Below are 20,838 nucleotides of genomic sequence, written 5' to 3' on the forward strand. Positions count from 1 at the left end.
GAGAAGCAATACCGCTATACGATCGCTCTAGTCACTTAAAAATGCAGCAAAGAGAGCATCGTGTAAAATGTTAAAATATATCTTATCGTATATATGTATGTGTTTACGTATGTATGTATAAATGTATATATGTATGTATATATATACAATATTAAACACACACACACACACACACACACACACACACACACACACACACACACACACACACACACACACACACACACACACACACACACACACATATATATATATAAACACACAATTACATGAAATAAATTACAAAAGATAATAATTTGTGTAAGCTCGTTTTTTCGCAAAGCAATACATTAGATTCAAAAGGTCAATAAACGAGCAAATAAATTAATTCATAAAGTTTGTAAGTTTTATTACATAATAAGAATTTGAGATCATTTAATTTAATAAAACTAAAATGTTATAATAAAGCGATTGCATATTATGAATCTTTCGAAACGTTTCGACTATTACTGAGTCATCTTCAGTCGCATTATAAGTATAACTAAGCGTAAAATCAAAGAAAATTAACGTATAAACATATTGAACGTTAAAAACAAAAATGTTAAGACAAAAATTGATTCATAAACAAGCACCGTTGAAAAGATGAGATCTAGATAGTTATACACATGTATGTGAATTCCCATGGATTTTTTTGTATGGATTCCATATGAATAACCATATGGTTTTGTATGGATTCCATATGGATAATTATCTGGATTTCCATCTCATCTTTTCAACGGGGAAGACATATTCTTTTGTCAATTGTCATAAAGTATACTGAACTAACAAGGGAACCTCGCGAACCCGAAAATTCTGATTTTAATGAAACTTGACATAAATGTAGAGGGAGTAAATACATGAATTTAGAAATTATAATTTGGTGCTTATAAACGGTTTAAAGGGTTGAAACCACCTTTCAAAAATTTAGAGTTTTTGCCTTTTCTCGATATATTTCGTAAACTAAACAAAATATTAAAAAATGTTTCATACAAAAGTTTAACAGTATAAATACCTCTATCTAACTATGTTATTTATTTTTCAAAAAAATTTTTTTTCAAAAAAATTTTTTTCTAAAAAAATTTTGGAAAAAATAAATAGCATAGTTAAATAGAGGTATTTATGCCGTAAAACTTTTGTATGAAACATTTTTTAATATTTTGTTTAGTTTACGAGATATATCGAGAAAATGCAAAAATGTTTCAACTTTGAAGTGTGGTTTCACCTCTTCAAGCCGTTTTTGAACCAAAATAAAACATTTCTAAATTAATGTATTTACCTCCTCTACATTTGTGCCAAGTTTCATTAAAATTAGAAAATTTTTTGTTTAGGTTTATAAACGGTTTGAAGGAGTGAATTACCCTTTAAAGGTTGATATATTTTTATCTTTTCTCACTATATCTCATAAACTAAACAAAATATAAAAAAATGTTTTATACAAAAGTTTTACAGCATAAATACCTTTATTTAATTACGCTGTTCATTTTTCAAAAAAAAAAAATTTTTTTTAATTAAAATAAATTTTCAATAAAATTGACTTTTATGTATATAGCATTTATAAAGTAATTATACTATCTTATACTACGTTCTATTTATATCATCTATGTGTATATTATGTATGTTATATATTATCTATGTTATAATACTATACATTTATATTATCTGCATCCCTGTATGTATTAGTTTTCATCTAACAGTTGCGCAATATTAGAGTAGTCACGTTGCTTTCACACAGTGTTCATTCTGTCTACGTCACATATTTCACATTTAAGTTTTATATTTATCATGTCACGGTATGTAACATATATAAAATAAAAATCACGTATTAATAAAAGTTTGGTGTCTTTATTAATAATGTTACGAGTCATTTTCACATCAGTATCACATCTAACGTGTGCTTGATTTTTCTGTTAGATTGTTTTTAATTAAGCGAAGCATAATGTTACACATAAATGTTGCGAATGTTCTTAATATGTTAATTATTTTATTTCAAATTATACATATTCCACCAATAAATGAAAGCCTATAAATGAAAGATGGGGATGCAGGTAATATAAATGTATAGTATTATAACATAGATAATATATAACATACATAATATACACATAGATAATATAAATAAAACGTAGTATATAAGATAGTATTATTACTTTATAAATGCTATATACATAAAAGTCAATTTTATTAAAAATTTATTTTAATTAAAAAATTTTTTTTCGGAAAATAAACAGCGTAGTTAAATGGAGGTATTTATGCTATAAAACTTTTGTATGAAACATTTTTTTATATTTTGTTTAGTTTACGAGATATATCGAGAAAAGGTAAAAATGTCTCAACCTTGGAAGGGTGGTTTCACTCCTTTAAACCGTTTATAAGACCAAACGGAAAATTTTCTGATTTTAATGAAACTTAGCATACATATAGAGGGGCTAAATACATTAATTTAGAAATGTTTTATTTTGGTTGAAAAGCGGCTTGAAGGGGTGAAAGCACGCTTCAAAGTTGAGACATTTTTGCGTTTTCTCGATATATCTCGTAAACTAAACAAAATTAAAAAAAATGTTTTATACAAAAGTTTTATGGCATGAATACCTCTATTCAACTATGTTATTTATTTTTTCCCAAAAAATTTTTTTTAAAAAAGTTTTTGAAAAAAAATTTTTTTGAAAAATAAATAACATAGTTAGATAGAGGTATTTATACTGTAAAACTTTTGTATGAAACATTTTTTAATATTTTGTTTAGTTTACGAGATATATCGAGAAAAGGCAAAAACTCTAAATCTTTGAAGGGTGGTTTCAACCCTTTAAACCGTTTGTAAGCACCAACTTATAATTTCTAAATTCATGTATTTACCCCCTCTACATTTATGCCAAGTTTCATTAAAATCAGAATTTTCGGGTTCGTGAAGTTCCCTTGTAAGTACAAAATAAAATAAATGTGTGAATACAAAATTTTTTAATAAAGTTAGGACAAAATGTGGCCAATAGAAGCATATTTTCTTGTCGCAAAAAGTAGAATAAATGTGTAATACAATAAATTTTGAAAAAAACGTAACGAATCAAAAACGGTAAATTTTCTTCGTTGGGAGGCGAAAAAAAATCATGTTTTCTCGGTTTTATAAATTGTAAAAATAATCCGGTGGTTAAACGATGTATTTTATTCGTTCAAAGGCGATAAAATCGAAGTCAGATGACGTAGTTTTTTTGAACGTTAAACAATCTCTAGTCCTTTGTAACGATATGTGAAAATCTAAACGTATTAAAAAAGAGAGAGACTTAATATAGAAATTACAAAATTAATATCGTTTTTCTAACAACTAATAAACACGGGGAACTTACTTGTATTAACTATTATATGTGGTTTACGCAATCAGCCAATGCCAATGTAATGAAATAGGGATTTAGAGCAAATGTATAATTCAATAGTCAACGGCCAAATGAGAGCTTACGTCCGTTGTCAGTTTTTAGAGAGAATGTCAAATAAACAAAAATACGATCTATCAAAACACTCTGTGTCTTTTTGAAGATTTTTTATTTTTTTGTGTTTTCAATTTTTGTAGAATCAAAATAATTTGCTGTGAGAACAAAACAGTCAGTTCTTAGCAAATATATTTTGTTAATATAGCAAAATCATCACTGCTGGTACAAATTTGTCAGGACAACAAATAAAATTTGTTATTGTAATCTTGGGAAAAAAGGTATATATCTAAGTATATATAATTTTGTATAACTTTGTAGATCTAATTATGTATGGATTTTGAGCTGATCTAATTAGATCTACAAAGTTATACAAAATTATGTATAATAGATATATATACATTTTTTCTCGAGCAGAGAGAAAAGTTTTTTCGGATTTAATAAATTTTCTTAAAAAGGATTCGTTACCAAAGCTAAAATTTAGCCATGACAGCTAAGATGTGTCTTTGAGACGTAATAAAAAATACATATGTCCCGAAAGCTCACTACGATAGCAAAGGCTGATCCGGTTTGTGTCACCATGGGTGGTCTGCTTATGTAGCCTTTAGAGTGTAAATTGCATTAGGAGAAAAGTGCCGCGTGCGTCGCTTAGCGGCAATCCGCGAACTACATACTTTTTTAATTTATATAATATAGAATGTTAAGAATTTAATTACATTTACCATAATTGTGGTTATCATAATTTATTATATAAAAGTGGTTAATTCGATTGACTATTTCTATTTGATATTCTACTATATTATTTTAAATGATTATAATTTAACAATATTAGTACATTATTTCTATTATAATTTATAGTAAAATTTTTACCCTGTTCGGCACAACTATACATATATGGTTATTTACACTAACATTATAGCAATAATAACTATAAAAATGATATTTGCAACTATAATTATTTTACTATGCAATTATAATTGCAAATACTAAACACTTTTCTCTCAGTGTATATGCACACATAATTAGATATAATTATATGTTTTTAAATACAATTAGATCAAATTTTTAATAGGTCCCATTTAATGGATCACATTTTTATGGTAAATATGGTTGTTTGTGCGTGCGTAGGGTAAACGCGATCGCACGGAGAGAATGCCGGGATCCGTCCCGATAGAGACGCGAAGCGAGTGGTCAGGAATGCGGTAGGTTTACGGGGGGTGATAGGAAGAAAAGGGAGGCGATGGTGTCACTCATACGTTAATGATTTATTAACAAACGGACGTACGGAGCGAGGGGCGAACCGTATCTTTTACAACCTTACGGAAATCTGACACGTCCCGATATTACGCTGTCTGTAATCGACGCGGAAATCTTGAAGAGCCTCTAGATCGAAGCTCTCGCGAATCCGGAAATCTTGCGCGCGATCCGACAAAGATCTTGTGCACGAGGCAGAGGACGTTCACGGGAAAGATACGGCCACCCGCGCATTAACGTAACGCACTTACACATTCACACGAATACTCGAACGTAAAAATTAATTGACATGGTCGCCGAATTATGGACGGAATGGAAGTGAATCCCCGCAACTAGGATCGGCGGATGACACAAGAGATCTGCGGGACGATCTAATGTCGGTGCCGGGCTGCGAGAGACTGGCGAATTTTGCATCATAAAACAATTACGATCGGAGACGAAAAAAGGGGCGGTAAGGGAACGGATCTCGAGACTTATTTGGGCATTGATTTTGACGTGCCCTTTTTTGGGCATGTTTATTTGCATAGTTACCACGATGCGAGCAAACGAAAATCGCGCGCGTGAGGAGCTAGTGACAGCGCCGCGCGACTTAGGTGCACCGAAGATTTGAACTACAAGGAGCTCGATGGCTGTCAGCAGCTCCCACTACTCGCGGATAAAACAGAGCAAAAAAAAGGAAAGGTTAAAATTCTAAAGAAACTATATAGTCTCGAACAGTGGTAAATTAAAATATATTTTATGAATAGAAGATTATTTATTTATACTTGTATTCATTTACATAAACATTATTATATAAAATATTTTATACATATATAAAAAAATATTGCTCAACTTTTGCAATAAAATAAATCAACATTGTTAATAAAAAAAATTTTTTAATTAGAATTTATGTGAAATTATAAAATATTATAAATTATAAAATTTATAATATGCAATAGAAATTAATCTTCCCAGATAGCACACAGAGTTCAAAAAGAATTCAATTGTATGTCACCAATTATGTCACCAATTATGAATTCTTTTTAAGATCTTTTTTATAAAACTAATACTTTTTGCATCTTAAAAAGAATTCATAATTGATGACATATTATTGAATTCTTTTTGAATCTCTATGCTATCTCTGTGCTATCTCTGTGCTTCAATTATGTGAACGATAAACTTTGTGTACGCGCGCATACATACATGAAAATAAAATTACTTATTCTATAATATAAAAATGGTATTTTTATGCTTTATGGTTTATGCTTTATGGTAAATTTATTGCAAACACATTATTATATATATTTTAATCAAACATAAAAGTATATATATAATTATATCTAATTTGATACAATTATATATAAATTTGTATATAATTTAAATTGAAAAAATTCTAATATAACTTTGAATAATATGATATGGAGTTATAAATTACCCACATAGAAATTGGCATCCAGTGGATGTCCAATGGACGTCCATTAAACCTCCATAGATCCATGGGACGTCTGTGTCCATGGTGGAAGTCAGATGGACGTCCATTAGAGGTCTAGTAAACTTCCTTAGCTCCATTGGAGGTTTACCTCTATGGCGGAAGTTAGATAGACGTCCATTAGGGATCCAGTAAACTTCCATGGCTCCATTGAAGGTTTACCTCCATGGCGGAAGTTAGATAGACGTCCATTAAAGATCCAGTAAACGTCCATGGCTCCATTGGAGGTTTACCTCCATGGTGGAAGTTAGATAGACATCCATTAGGGATCCATTAAACATCCATAGCTCCATTGGATGTTTTCTTCCATGGTGGAAGTTAGATGGACGTCTGTTAGGGATCCACCAAACTTCCATAGCTCTATGAAACATTATTTCCATGATGGAAGTTAGACAGACGTCCATTAAGGATCCATTAAACTTCCATAGCTCTATGGAACATTTACTTTCATGATGGAAGTTAGATAGACGTCCATTAGGTATCCATTAAAATTCCATAGCTGCATGGAACATTTATTTTCATGGTAGAAGTTACTCAGACAACACGCTTGTCAGAATGAAAACTTTAAGAAAACTTTTTTAATGGGTTACACCAACCTAGCGGAAAAAAAATTCGATTTTTTTTTTATTACATTTTCTTGAAGCTTCAAGTTTCGAAAATATATCCTGAAAGTTTTATGTTGATATCTGAAAAAATGCCGGAATTACAGAGAGTTGAGTAAAACGGGAACGAGCGTTCGAGTGCTCGAATTGGAGCAATATCAACATAAATCGCCACTGGACGATGATGTGATTAAAGCCATTCGTCCAATATTTGAAAACAACTTTCTAATGATAATTTACTGGAGAAATGCGTCGGTGGATTTACGCAAAACGTTAACGAAAGTTTGAACAATCTGATTTGGCGCATAGCGCCAAAAGTGCAGCACAGCGGTGCACACGTTGTGCAAATTGCTGCCAATATTGCTGCATACACATTTAATGAAGATGCTGCCGCATATTTATTAATGATAATAAAAGAATTGTGCTGCATATTGCGAAAATCAAGACCGAGCGCGCATCAATGTGGCCGAAGTACGAGCGCAGAAGGCGACGCGCGAAGAAAAGATTGCTCGCTGTCAACAAAAGTCTTCACAAAGCACTGCTGTTATTGATGTGGAAGGAATCTCATATGGCCCCAGAATTGTCGACTAGAGGTAAAGTGCAAAATTCGGTTATTAACAATAGTAGAACTAAACTTGAAACTTTAAACGCGTTTTTCTCAAAACATGGTTTTTAAAGTCGGTGACCACCAGATCTCAAAAACTAATGGATGGATCGTTTTCAAATTTTTACACAATACTCTCAGAAACATTCTTTTGTCGGTGACGATCTATTTTTTTTTAATCGGTCTTTATTAAAAAATAAAAAAATGAAAAGGACAAAAATTTTTTGTTTTTTTTTTTAAATTTTAACTTCAACTCATCGCCATTTTGTAACAAACGATAAAATCGACAATCGGCGATCGTCACCGACAAACCACTACTGTTAACTTAAAAACACCATTTTGTTTTTTTGTTTCAGATGGATCGTTTAGACGGGACAGTGGTCACCGCAAAATGCGTTTTTCCAAACCTCATTGTGTGTCGGCGGCCATATTTCTGCTTTCCGTCGCCATTGTTTAATAAAAAAATTTTTTTTATATTGTCGAAACATAAGTCAATAATCACCCAAAATTTCATTTAATTTCCACTACCCGTTTAGGAGAAATAAAATATCAAAGTTAGGCCTGTTTTTCGACCGTCTAGGTTGGTGTAACCCCTTAAGAAAACATTTAGATATCTTGGAAATGATGTCCAAATGGTAACATTTATCAGAGACATTTACTAAGAGAGGTCTTTGAGATATCTCATGGAAGAGTTTCATTTAAGTTTCTTGAAAATGTTATCTTTATAATATCACAGCTAAATGATATCAGCTTAATGTCTCATAAAAGATACCACAATGCTGTCCGATTTTTGCTCCGTCCATGCGCGTCGTAGTTGACTCAGAAATCAGACAACACTATAACATCCTGAATGAGAGATCCATTTGATCCCAGTGAGAAATAGTACATCGAATCGACATTGATTCGACATTGAAATCATCATTTCGATGTCGATTCGACGTCGAATTGATGTCAAATTCATTATCGTTTCTCGCTGGGATATTTAAAAAAATTATCATAAAGATAATGTTTTCAAAAATAACGGTTTGTCTACAATTACTGCGCACAAAAAATGCACAAAATCTAAATTTATCATGTACTGAACAAAAACAAAATAATAAATGTACTATTCAATTTTTCTTAGAATATATGATCTACATAGTTAAAAACCATCTAATTAACCATTTGAACGCTTCAAAGTATTAATGCTAAATAGATCGCAATTTCCATCAAATTATTAAGAAGGTTATGGAAAAAGATAAATTTAACAATGAAATTAATAAGTAAATAAATTAATGCTATTTATTTTTAATATGTTTTGCAAAATTTAATTGCTTTTATAAAAAATAATATAATTGCGTCAGTTTATAACATATAGGTATATGTAGACAATAACAAGTACCCATATTGATGAGTCAAATTGGCATAGCAGATAGAGTACAAGGTTTGTAATCCTAAGGTCCCGGGTTCAAAACCTACCAGAGGCAAGTAAGAATAAAATAAAATAATATAATTTAAATTTAATTAATTAATAAAAATTTGTCCTAAATTTAGTATGTACTGATAAAAATTTGATAAAAATAATTTAAAAGAAATAAAATTTTTATTTTAAATTTTTATTTTGTCATCTATTGGGGCTCCATGAAGCCTCTACTAATGATCCACGAAACGTCCGTCAGTCATCCATCGAGGCTCCGTGAAGCCTCTACTAATGATCCACACAACGTCTAATAGACCTCTTTGATGACCTCTAATGGAGGTCTAATGGACGTCCACAATGCGGAACTGTGGATTTCTAATGGCTCTATATTGGACGTCTAATGGACGTCCACTGGAAATTTTAACTTCCATAGCAGACGTTCATTAGACGTCTACTGGAGGTTTTATTTTTATGTGGATAATATTTTGATATAATTATTTAATCAAAAAAGAATTCTAATATAATGCTGTATAATTCAATATGGGTTTATAAATATCTTGATATAATTATATTTATTTATTTATTCAAAAAATAATTTTAATAAAATGTTGTATAATTCAATATGGGAATTAAAGCAAACTAAAAATCAGTTTTCTTTTCTGTGAAGGAGTTAGGCCGACTATCAACAGCATAGCGCACTAATTGGTGGGCGAGCCCAATGGTGCCCGGAGAACCGCCACATATTACTTTTACAGAATGTATATAGACGTAGTAGTTAATACTATGACAGTTCTAACTACGGGGCTCCGAGGGGGGTGCGGGTGTGCGGGGGGTACCGGTAGGCGTGGGGGTATGACGTCACGCGGGGAGGAGGATCTCGCGGTGCGGAAATTGCTGACGCGGTATTTTCGGGTCCGCGACCCGGGAGCGGGAGAGGGGTGTGCGGGGGGTACCGGTAGGCGTGGGGGTATGACGTCACGCGGGGAGGAGGATCTCGCGGTGCGGAAATTGCTGACGCGGTATTTTCGGGTCCGCGACCCGGAGCGGGAGAGGGGGAATCGGGGTCCGCGACCGCCGCCGCCGCCGCCGCCGCCGCCGCCGCCGCCGCCGCCGCCGCCGCCGCCGCCGCCGCCGCCACCGCCGCCGCCGCCGCCGCCGCCGCCGCCGCTGTTGTAGCAGCCATCGCCGCGGTGCTCGCTCTCTCCCTCTATTCCGAATCTGTCTCTCTCTCTCTCTCTATCTCTCTCATCCGTACGCGATATTTCCAGCCATACAGTTTTATCATTCTCTCGCTCTTTCTCTTTCATTCGTTGCATTCTTTCATATGCGGTTACATACATGCGTTCCCACCCATCTTATCTATGTACCTCCTACTCGGTTCTGCGCACGCCATTATACCGCAAAGGAATAGGGAAGAGAGAAAATAGTTATAATAATTATTTATAATTTTTTTTCATTTATTCCTTTTGTAACGCGTCGTATACAATATTGTCTGATGCATAAACCATCAGTTCGCAATCTACAAGTGAAGTTTTTACACATATTTCATTTAACAATTTGACTGCATCACACTTGTTATGAATATTATTTCGCCGCAAACAGTTTACAAATTGATTATATCGTTCTTTTACTATATGCATATCATCCCATAACTTAAAATATGCATTATTGATAACATCTTCAAGATTTAGTAAAAATTGCACAGTCGATGGTTTCATGTACATAATTTTGTTATTTAAAGTGAATTTTATGATACTCTCGTTACGTATTTTAACGACTTCGACGAAAAGATCATTAATCCACAACGATGTAGCGGTTGTCGACTGCAGGAGTTGCTCGATATCTGTCCGTTTCTCAATAATTATTACCCAGGTATCACGTGACAGCGATATCTCATTGCCCTTGTTGTCACCAAGAATCATCTCTACAGAAGGCTCAAGTCCCACACTGATTCCTATATCCAAATATTTGTAGAATGTAGTCGTCAAAGCAAATCTCCTCCCCAGAATGCGTGGAGTATGACGCGGCTGCGATATTGTTCTGTAAAGAAAAAATGTTGCAAGATATAAAAAATAAAATCCAATTAAATATGTAACAAAATTTGATTTAATTAATTTAAGAAATACTTACGGTTTATCGCACGTTTCATTCTGCTGAATCGGAACGTAATAGTTCATTTTCAGGGAAACTCCGACTTCTTTTGATTAACTAATGCAAGATTGGAACTTTACCGTCCGTATTCCACTGATTAACTGATGTGATACCGTTGTCAGAACTCTTCTTATATTGCACACCCTTCACACATCTCAGTAGAGGGGACAATCACATATTTTTTCACACATCTCAGTAGAGGGGACAATCACTATTTCAAACTTTACACATTCAAGGATGACTAATGTTTCAGAGGTCAAGCGCCGATGTACGGCTGCTGTAACAAAAACATGTTTTAGGCACGTACATAAATCATTTGATACTTTCTTGATGAGATCATTCAGAATCGCACATTCAAATAATGCAAATCTTGCAGAGGTCAAGCACCGATGTTAAGACAAAGAAAATAAAGAGTTATAAAAAATATATAAGCGGTCGGGAAGCGCATAATATCGCATTTGATGCGAAGTTTAAGATCCGAGTGCAAGTTGAAACCGTCATCAATCCGGAGTAATAATTTAGTGCAATATGTGTTCAGTGTGCGCACAGTAGAGACTTCTTAGTATAAAAACTAGATTATTATAACATGAATGACGATATCGTAGAAGATGTCATTTATGTCCTTAACAATAATGATGATTCCGAAAAACGAAAGGATGTGCAGAGAATATCACCAGTGCAATTTCTACGTGATCGAGAACTCGGTTTACGCGGAACGCATGAACGCACCATAATACAGGAAGTTTACATACACGACCAATTTGTTGATAACTGGCCTCATCATATGAAGCACAAATTATATAAAGAGATACTCAATTCGGTTGACACCGATGAAAATGAATATGATATAGCAAAACAAATCGTAGAAAAGACTCAGGAATGCTGTTACCATCTCATTGAGATACCAGCAGGTGTTGGAAGGTATATCGAAGTGATAGCAATAACGTCCCACTTTGCTTATAATACTGAGAATCCCTATGTAGAGAAAATGCTGCGTACTTACCACGAATTTTCAAACCTTTTGAACAATGATGAGGATGAATACGTTCTGTCTGAGCAAGAGAAGGAGATATGTTTTTATATTCGGTGTGAAAGACAAAGCAAGCTAATGCAGTTTGAAATTCAAGACAAATTTCGATTCTGCATTAGGTGCTACGAAACTATATGCGAGTGTCCTGTTGAAGATTGTATGGTGTTGTTTTAAAACAGTGATAAAAGACAACAGTGATAAAAATGGAGAATAATTTCGAGCAAGTGGAACGCGAGCTGTTGGAGCAAGCAAATGGAGTCACTACTTTGGGCGAGTGTTTTATGTGGTTGCAGCGATGTGATGAGATTATACAACAGCTTGAGGAACATAGCCGCATAAAGCGTCCTCGGTTTGCCATCGGACAAAGGCAATCGTTGGTGGCGAGGATCGCGCGACTCGAAGGTGAAAAGACACAATTACAAAGACGTTTCGTGCATGTAGGTGGTAATTACGCGAGCACTAGTAATAACGCGAACAAACTTATGTGGCGAGAGATAGATACAGCGTTCGAGAATCGCATTCAGACAGGTGCAGTGATAAATACAAACTATATTGAACCGCAAACGTTTTTAGAAGACGCAGGCGGTATAGTGCTCGAGCGAGTGCGGGACGCTCTAGAGGAATACAACAGTGTAAAAGTGAATACAGCATTCAACGGCGTGTTTGTAACGGGTGATAAACGTGCCAACAAAAGTATAAACACTAAAAATTGTGAACTATTCCAAACGTCGGACTTGGACGAGTGGTACGAGCGACGCGTTATCGAACCCACATTAGCATCACTTGAAGAGTTTCAAGAACGAGATAGTGGGTGGGCGCTATCGCGAATTCTCAATTTGATTCTAAATATAAATAAGTACAATCCTCTACACGCGGGGTGTTACGTGACATTACCGCGAGAAATAATGATGAAGCGTGCAGTAGTGAACGTTAATTCAAAGGACAATGCATGCTTCGCATGGTCAGTGGTTGCCGCTCTACATCCTGCTGAAAGAAACACAGGATTGGAATCATCATATCCACATTATACAACAGTCCTAAAGTTTGATGACATTGCGTTTCCCGTTACAGTAAAGGACATTGGAAAATTTGAGAGTCTTAACAATATATCGATCAACGTCTACGGGATGAAAAAGGAAATGGCAATGCTAAAGATTCTTCCGCTGCGGCTCTCCAATGAAAGAGAAGCATGTCAATTTATTATACGTACAAAATCCGCACGAAGACAGCGTGGGTCACTTTGTCTGGATAAAAAATCTGTCCCGCCTCATCAGCTCCCAACTGAGCAAACATGATGGAAAAAGATACATTTGCGATCGGTATGTATAATATGTTTAAAAAATTCACATGATCCAGCAAAAAAAATTAATTAAAATTTTTTAAAATTATTTTTACAGGTGCTTGCACTATTTTTCATCATGCGAGAGGTTGCAATCACACACTGTAGACTGTCAGAGGATGAACGACTGCGCTATCACATTGCCCGCTGAAGACGACAAGTGGTTAAATTTCCAGAATGTAAACCACAAGGAACGAGTGCCCTTTATCGTCTACGCGGACCTCGAGTGTGTGCTGCGGAAGACGCAACATGATACAGAGCAAGCGTCATACACATATCAACAACATGAGGTATTCAGCATCGGGTATTACGTGCGATGCTCATACGATGACACGTTATCCACGTACCGGTTTCGTCGCGATAAAGATTGCGTCGCATGGTTCACTAAACAACTTGAAAAATTAGCGTATAATGTTAAGACTCGTTTATCAACTAATATCCCCATGGAAACGTTATCAGAGGAACAATTGGAGGCATACCATAGCGCGACGCGGTGTCATATCTGCGATAAGCCATTCGCGTCGGATGATACGCGGGTGCGCGATCATTGTCATTTGACTGGTCGTTACCGCGGTCCTGCACATTCTCTCTGTAATTTAAATTATCGAAATGCATCATACATGCCTATTATTTTTCATAACTTATCTGGATACGATTCGCATTTCATTATTAAGGAAATAGCCACAGCGTTCAAAGGGAAGACTGACGTACTTCCCATCACGAAAGAAAAGTACATTTCTTTTACAAAACATGTCGTAGACACAGCCGATAAATTAGATCCACACAATTACATAAAACTACGGTTCATAGATTCATATAAATTTTTAAATACTAGTCTCGAAAAATTGGCATCATTTCTAGGCAAAGAAAAATTAAAAATTGTACGTTCCGAATTTTTACACTTATCTGATGAGGATTTTGATTTATTGACACGAAAAGGTGTATTTCCGTATGAGTACGTTGACTGCGTGAACAAGCTGCAGGACACATGTTTACCGCCGCGCGAATCATTTTTCAGTTCCCTGACCTCTGATACTGTATCCGAGAGCGATTACATGCACGCTGAGAATGTCTGGAAGCGATTCTCCGTTCAAACGTTGGGTGAATACAGCGATCTATATTTGAAAACGGATGTGTTATTGTTAGCTGACATTTTTGAAAATTTTCGCGATAAATGCTTAGAAAGTTACGGTCTCGATCCAGCACATTATTACACTCTCCCCGGATACACGTGGGACGCTATGTTAAAATATACAAAAATTACTTTCGAACTGCTTACTGACATTGACATGGTAATGTTCATCGAACGCGGTATACGCGGCGGTCTCAGTCAATGTTCAGGCAGATATGCACAGGCTAACAACAAATACATGCAGACGTACGACCCATCGAAACCATCCTCATATCTTATGTATTTTGACGTTAATAATTTGTATGGTTGGGCGATGTGTCAGCCGCTGCCATATGGGGAATTTCAATGGATCGAAGTCTCGAATTTTGACATAAATGCGATCGCTGCTGATTCACCAACGGGATACATTCTCGAAGTTGATCTCGAGTATCCCCGAGACCTTCACGACGAGCACGCTGACCTATCTTTCTGCCCAACACGCGATAAACCGCCAGGCAAGCGTGAATGTAAACTTCTCGCTACGCTGTATGATAAGGAACGTTACGTCATACATTACCGCAACCTGCAGCAGTGCATGCGTCACGGTCTTCGTATAGCAAAGATACACCGTATATTACAATTCGCACAATCTCCATGGCTCTGTAAATACATAGAGTTAAATACACGATTCCGGACACTCGCCAAAAATGATTTCGAAAAAAACTTGTATAAATTAATGAATAATGCGGTGTTTGGTAAAACCATGGAGAATGTGCGCAATCATGTTGACGTTAAGTTGTTGACAAAATGGGTGGGACGGTATGGTGCGGAGACAATGATCGCGAAACCAAATTTTCATAGTCGGAGTGTTTTTGCAGAAAATTTAATCGCCGTTGAACTTAGAAAACTCGAGGTGAAATTATATAAGCCGATTTATGTAGGCATGTGTATCCTAGATATTTCTAAGACGTGTCTATATGAATTTCACCACGAGTACATGCTACCTCTGTATCGTGACAAATGTAGAGTCATGTATACTGACACCGACAGTCTCATATACCTCGTCGAGTGCGAGGATATTTACGAGACGATGAAACGTGATATTGCTAGGTTCGACACAAGCGATTATCCGGTCGACAACGCGTACGGTATGCCTCTCGAGAATAAAAAAGTTCCGGGCTTGATGAAAGATGAGAATAATGGCGTGATAATGACTGAGTTCGTTGGACTTAGAGCAAAGATGTATGCGTTAAAGGTAGATGGAAAGAAGGACACTAAAAAAGCGAAAGGTGTCAAGAATAATGTAGTAACGCGAACCATAACATTTGATGATTATACCCAGTGTTTGAGAGATGAGATCGAGATGACGCGTAGCCAATCATGTATAAGATCCAAGCTACATAAAGTATATACGGTGTCCGAAACAAAAATCGCTCCAAGTCCATATGATGACAAGAGATACCTTATACCCGATTCAGTTGAAACGTTACCGTGGGGACATTATCGAATACCACTATAATATCTTTAACATTATATAGCTTTTAAATTACATGCACATTAAAAATAATTATATATATATTTTTATGTTAAAAACATGTATTAATAAAAATGTATTAAGGAAAGGATGATAAAGAAATCTCACATAATATAAAATTAATATAATAATGTATTTGTTAAATTGTACTTTTATGTGAATATAATAAAAACAATTTTTATTGGATTAAATAACAGTGTCTTTATGTATCCATGAATTATGCGATCCATCGAATCCCAGCCACTTGACATAAATATCATCTCCTTTTCTGCGCAATATTTTTTCAACGAGATACACGTCAGGATTTGCAACACGCTGCAGCTCATATTCGTAAAATCCTCCAGCGATAGGTTTTCCAGAGGAATCTTCCAGTACATATGTCACAGGATTGGTACGCTGTACTTTAATAATTTTAAATATCTCCGTAGTCCAATTTGGTGTATAACCCTTCTCAAAAACAGTTTTGAATTTGCTGACACGCACCGAGTCACCGACTTTAAATCGCGCGGGTGCCGCAATTTTTATGTGACTATACACCGTGGTTAAGAGTTTTTTAGCGATTGCAGGCGTAACATCGATGGGTCGCATGCCAGTAGTTCGATGCTTTCGTGCATTGTACTCTGACATGAGATGTGGCAGCAAATTAATCCATCTATAATTTCCATTGAGTGTAAATTGTTTCCACATGACGTTTTTTAATGTTCGGTTAAAGCGTTCGACAACTGATGCTTTCATTATAGAGTATGTAGAATAATGATTGATATTATGTTTATTTAATAGTTTCTGCACGTTGGTGTTATAAAATTCCTTTCCTTTGTCTGTTTGCAAATTTTTCGGACATCTGCCATCTTTCTGAATTATCTTTGCAATCGCAATAGCAACTTCGCTACCGCTCTTGGCCTTCAGCGGTACAGCCCATGCATGCTTGCTCAGCACGTCGATAACGGTGAGTATGTAGTGATAACCTCGGTTAAATCGTGTGTAAGGACGCATCTCAACCACATCCGCCTGCCACAGGTCATCGTATCCGTGAACTATGACGCGTCTTCGAGAAAAATTTCTTCTCGCCGGAGCATGCAACTCCTCAACCAACAATTGTTTCTCAGACATGTTCAGAGTATGACATGTAAATGGTGCATATATTCAACGTACTAACTTTTTTACTCTGCACGATGAGTTACTGCGTCGAGCTGTCTTTGAATCTCGTTTAGCGTATGAGCTGTAATTTCAACCTTACTTTGAAGTGTCTCAATCTTCCTCTCGATTTCATCCTGTCGATCCTTTAAAATTTTCACAGTTTGTTGCACGTATCGTTTATTGGCTGCATCACTATCATCTACAGGTAACGCTAAACGTCGAATCTTGCACGACTTTGCATCAAAATCGGTGACAACCATGCAAAGAGCGTTATCACGCATGTAATTTCTGACTAATCCGCTCCATTGATAATATGGTTCCGCACCACCTCTTCCGAGTGATGTTCCAAACTTGTTGATTGACATTTCGATGTTGACTAAATGATTTGTTTCGCGCAGTTTTAATTTATAATAAAACCAGCCTCGCGAAGTTCCTCGATAATTGATAGAATCTCGTTGTCGTGAGCATTGTGCCCTGCCTGGTGTGAGGCCTCGAGCAATCGAAGGCGATCCACAAGCTCGTTGGGATCATCCCAATGAACATAATCGATCTTGTTATTATTTAATGTAATAGCGCTTGATAAACCTTGTCCAACTTTTGCGTCTGTTACTAAGGGTGCAATTATATTTTTATATTTAGACCCTTTGTTACCCATTACTTGATTATGTGCAATATGTCCTCGTCTATATGCATTTGTCACCAATAAAATGTTTTTATAATTTTGCAGGTCATTATTCGTGTACATGTTGGGCATTTTCATGAAAATTAATTCGTACAGACCAGGCGTTCCCGTGTATATTTTACCATCTATAACTATGTTATCATTCTTATGTATGTCGATGCGTTTATCGCCGAGCATCGTTCCAAAGTCGGTGAAGTAAACTCCGTAAACAGTATCTATAATGACTGGTTTTTTACCACTCAGAACAGCCCCCATATATTTTTGACCTAATGGACCATAGTGCATGTGCAACTTTTCACGTCCCTCTCGCGTTTCCAATTGTTGTCGAATAGACGTCACAAGCGGTTCATTGGCTGCTATTTCAAAAACGTCTTCGACGGAAGGTACATGACTGTACGATAAATCACTATCATGTAGTATTTGCGATGTTTCATTCAAATTAGTTGGTACAGTTTTTGATCGTCTCATTTTTTTAACAGGAGTAGAGGTCATTATAGAATTAAACGAAGCGTTTGATCGCTTTCGTTTGGGTTTTGGTTCTGCGTATTCGTCTTCCCCCGAGAAGAACGATTCATTCTTAATCGGATCTGATACATCACCAATAGTGTTTTCAACAATCTGTTTTAATGGTTCGACAATGGGCTTAAAGTGTCTCTCCAACGCCATTTCTTCTTGCACTTTACCCGCTTTCAAAGCGCGATATTTTTTACGAATTGAATCACTTGTTTTCGCAATCTCTTTCACAATCTTCTCACGATCCATATTGTTATCTGTGTTATCCATGTTGAGAAACGCTACTTGGTCAACGTATCAAAAACAACTAACTGCTTTATGGTATTGCGAAGTCATTAAATCCTTTTCGATATCGTCCATCGGCGAGTGCGCTATCCTTATCTATCACTAAAAATCCATACTTTTGTTGCCAACAAGTATGACATAAATTGCTAAAATCCTCATAAGACATGTCGGTATTTACATGATCGTTGTACGCATGTTTTAGATTGGTACCATCCTGCTTGAATAAAATTAGAAAATTTGCATTGTCGCGTATAAGATGTTTCGGTATCTTTGCATACGTCTGACAGAGATAGAAGCAGTCGACATCCACGTGTCGCCCCATTGCAAAGTAGTCTCTTATCGTATCTTGCTTATCACACGCCACGTCATCAAAGATAAAAATGGAATTCGGAAGCGCTTCACTCGGTTGAATGACATCACAGTTATTGGCAAATGCAAAATAACTAACTTCTTCAATCGGTGTCAATAAATTTTCCAAATACAGATATTTCGGTTGTTGTAATGATTTCGAGTACACATACACATTCTCAAAACGTACTCCATGCGGACTTTCCAACAAGCTTATTAATACGTTTGTCTTGCCACAATTTGACGGACCGCAAATTATACCACGTATAGAACTCGGCAACATGTTTCCATGCCTCCTTATTTTTCTTTTGGACATTATTCTGTCATCGAAATTTGTTACTTTAATCGCTGGTGAATGTTGTACGAACCGCATATTTTCTCCCTCTATACTCTGATAAAACACATAAAGGCTGATACGGAGATTCGAAGCCATCGTCGTTGCTACGAACATTACAATCAATCGTTGCACCAGACGCACATCGACGGCCCCGCACCGTTGATAAAGAATTGTCGCGAATGCCAGCGGTAGGTCGCGGCTTGTTAAATCGTGTGATAAATGCGCTTCCTTTCGAACTGCACATACCAGGATATCAATTTTGCGGTCCAGGTACTAGGTTGAAAAAGCGATTGGCCAGAGGTGATCGGGGTATTAATCCGTTGGACGCGGCATGTCGCGAACACGACATTGCATACTCCCAGAGCAACGAACTCACCGATAGACACGCAGCTGATAATATACTCGCTGCGGAAGCGCGAAAACGCATTACAGCGAACGATTCGACTTTCGGAGAAAGAGCTGCTGCAGCAGCCGTTTGGGCAGCTATGAAAACTAAGACAAAAATCGGTATGGGTTTGAAAAAGAAAAAAAGTGATAAAAAGAAGAGAGCGAGTAAACGAATACTTCTGAGAACGAGTAAACGAATACTTCCGGTAGCGAAACGCGGTGGTGTTTTACCCATTCTACCGCTGTTGGGTGTTCTCGGGTCGTTGGTCGGTGGAGCGGCGGGAGTTGCGAAGGCTGTGAATGATAACAAGGCAGCACAGCGTCAGCTGAACGAATTGAAACGTCATAATCGTGTCATGGAAGGTCATGGAGTTTATCTCGCTCCATATAAGCGTGGACAAGGAGTGTCGACGAAAAAAAAAAAAACGTCAAAAAGACGTTAAAAATGCCAAAAGGTGCAACTACCAACATACAATTATTACAGTTAGCGAAACGTATGAGCATTCCACACTTTAGAGGAATTTTTATGCGTACAGCATTACCAACGGTTGGAGCATATCGAAACGAGAGCGGTATTGTAAATTTAGATAACGCTGAAGGATCAGGTACACACTGGGTGGCATATGCAAAGAGAGGAAATCGCGCTATATACTTTGATAGTTTCGGCAATCTTAGACCACCGAAAGAACTGGTGCAATATTTAGATGTAACGCGGATCGAGTATAATCACACGCCTTATCAACGTTATGATCAAAGCAACTGTGGCCAACTATGTCTGCGTTTTCTTCAAACAGTTAGTAATCAATTTAAAGGCTAACATTATGCAATTTAACTCAGTATTCGTTTCAACATGTCACTGACGTTTACGGTAACTGGCAAGAGTAGCATCCTCGCGGTAAGCTATTTTCCAGCCGTAGATTTGAGCGATGGCGATTATGAGCTCGGTCTCACAGATTTTGAAACATACTATACCATACCTAATGTAAATTCGTCGAATAACAAATTTTATTATGACAAAGACAACAAGGAAATTACAATTCCCGAAGGATCGTATGAATTGCGTGATATAGATAGATATTTGAAACGCACAATTTTACAATCTCATTCCAATGTTGTGGAAAAGAGAACGTTTCACAAAGAAGATGAAGAAGAAAGCGAATATCCGGTGGTGATTCGTGCTAACAACAATACAATGAAGAGTGAGATTATGTGTGCTTATCAGA

General features: G+C 36.2%; 1 protein-coding gene across 1 annotated transcript; it reads right to left on the reverse strand.

The window, feature by feature from the left end:
• Nucleotides 1-16,112: 16,112 nt before the first annotated feature.
• On the reverse strand, nucleotides 16,113-17,036 carry LOC118647463. Its single transcript, XM_036292483.1, has 3 exons — nucleotides 16,753-17,036; nucleotides 16,410-16,578; nucleotides 16,113-16,322 (listed from the first exon to the last, which is right to left on the reverse strand). Exons 1-3 carry the CDS (start codon nucleotides 17,034-17,036, stop codon nucleotides 16,113-16,115), a joined length of 663 nt encoding a protein of 220 aa, XP_036148376.1.
• Nucleotides 17,037-20,838: the final 3,802 nt, after the last annotated feature.

This window comes from Monomorium pharaonis, chromosome 9 (genome assembly GCF_013373865.1).
Source record: "Monomorium pharaonis isolate MP-MQ-018 chromosome 9, ASM1337386v2, whole genome shotgun sequence".
NCBI lineage: Eukaryota > Metazoa > Arthropoda > Insecta > Hymenoptera > Formicidae > Monomorium > Monomorium pharaonis.

Bases quoted from the DNA above. Each gene is read 5' to 3' on its own strand.
- LOC118647463 (XM_036292483.1), bottom strand. From the start codon at position 17,036: ATGTCTGAGAAACAATTGTTGGTTGAGGAGTTGCATGCTCCGGCGAGA. The intron at 16,579-16,752 runs GCAAACAGACAA...TGGAAATTATAG, and splicing joins GGCAGATGTCCGAAAAATTT to ATGGATTAATTTGCTGCCAC. The intron at 16,323-16,409 runs GTGCGTGTCAGC...ATTAAAGTACAG, and splicing joins GATTTAAAGTCGGTGACTCG to CGTACCAATCCTGTGACATA.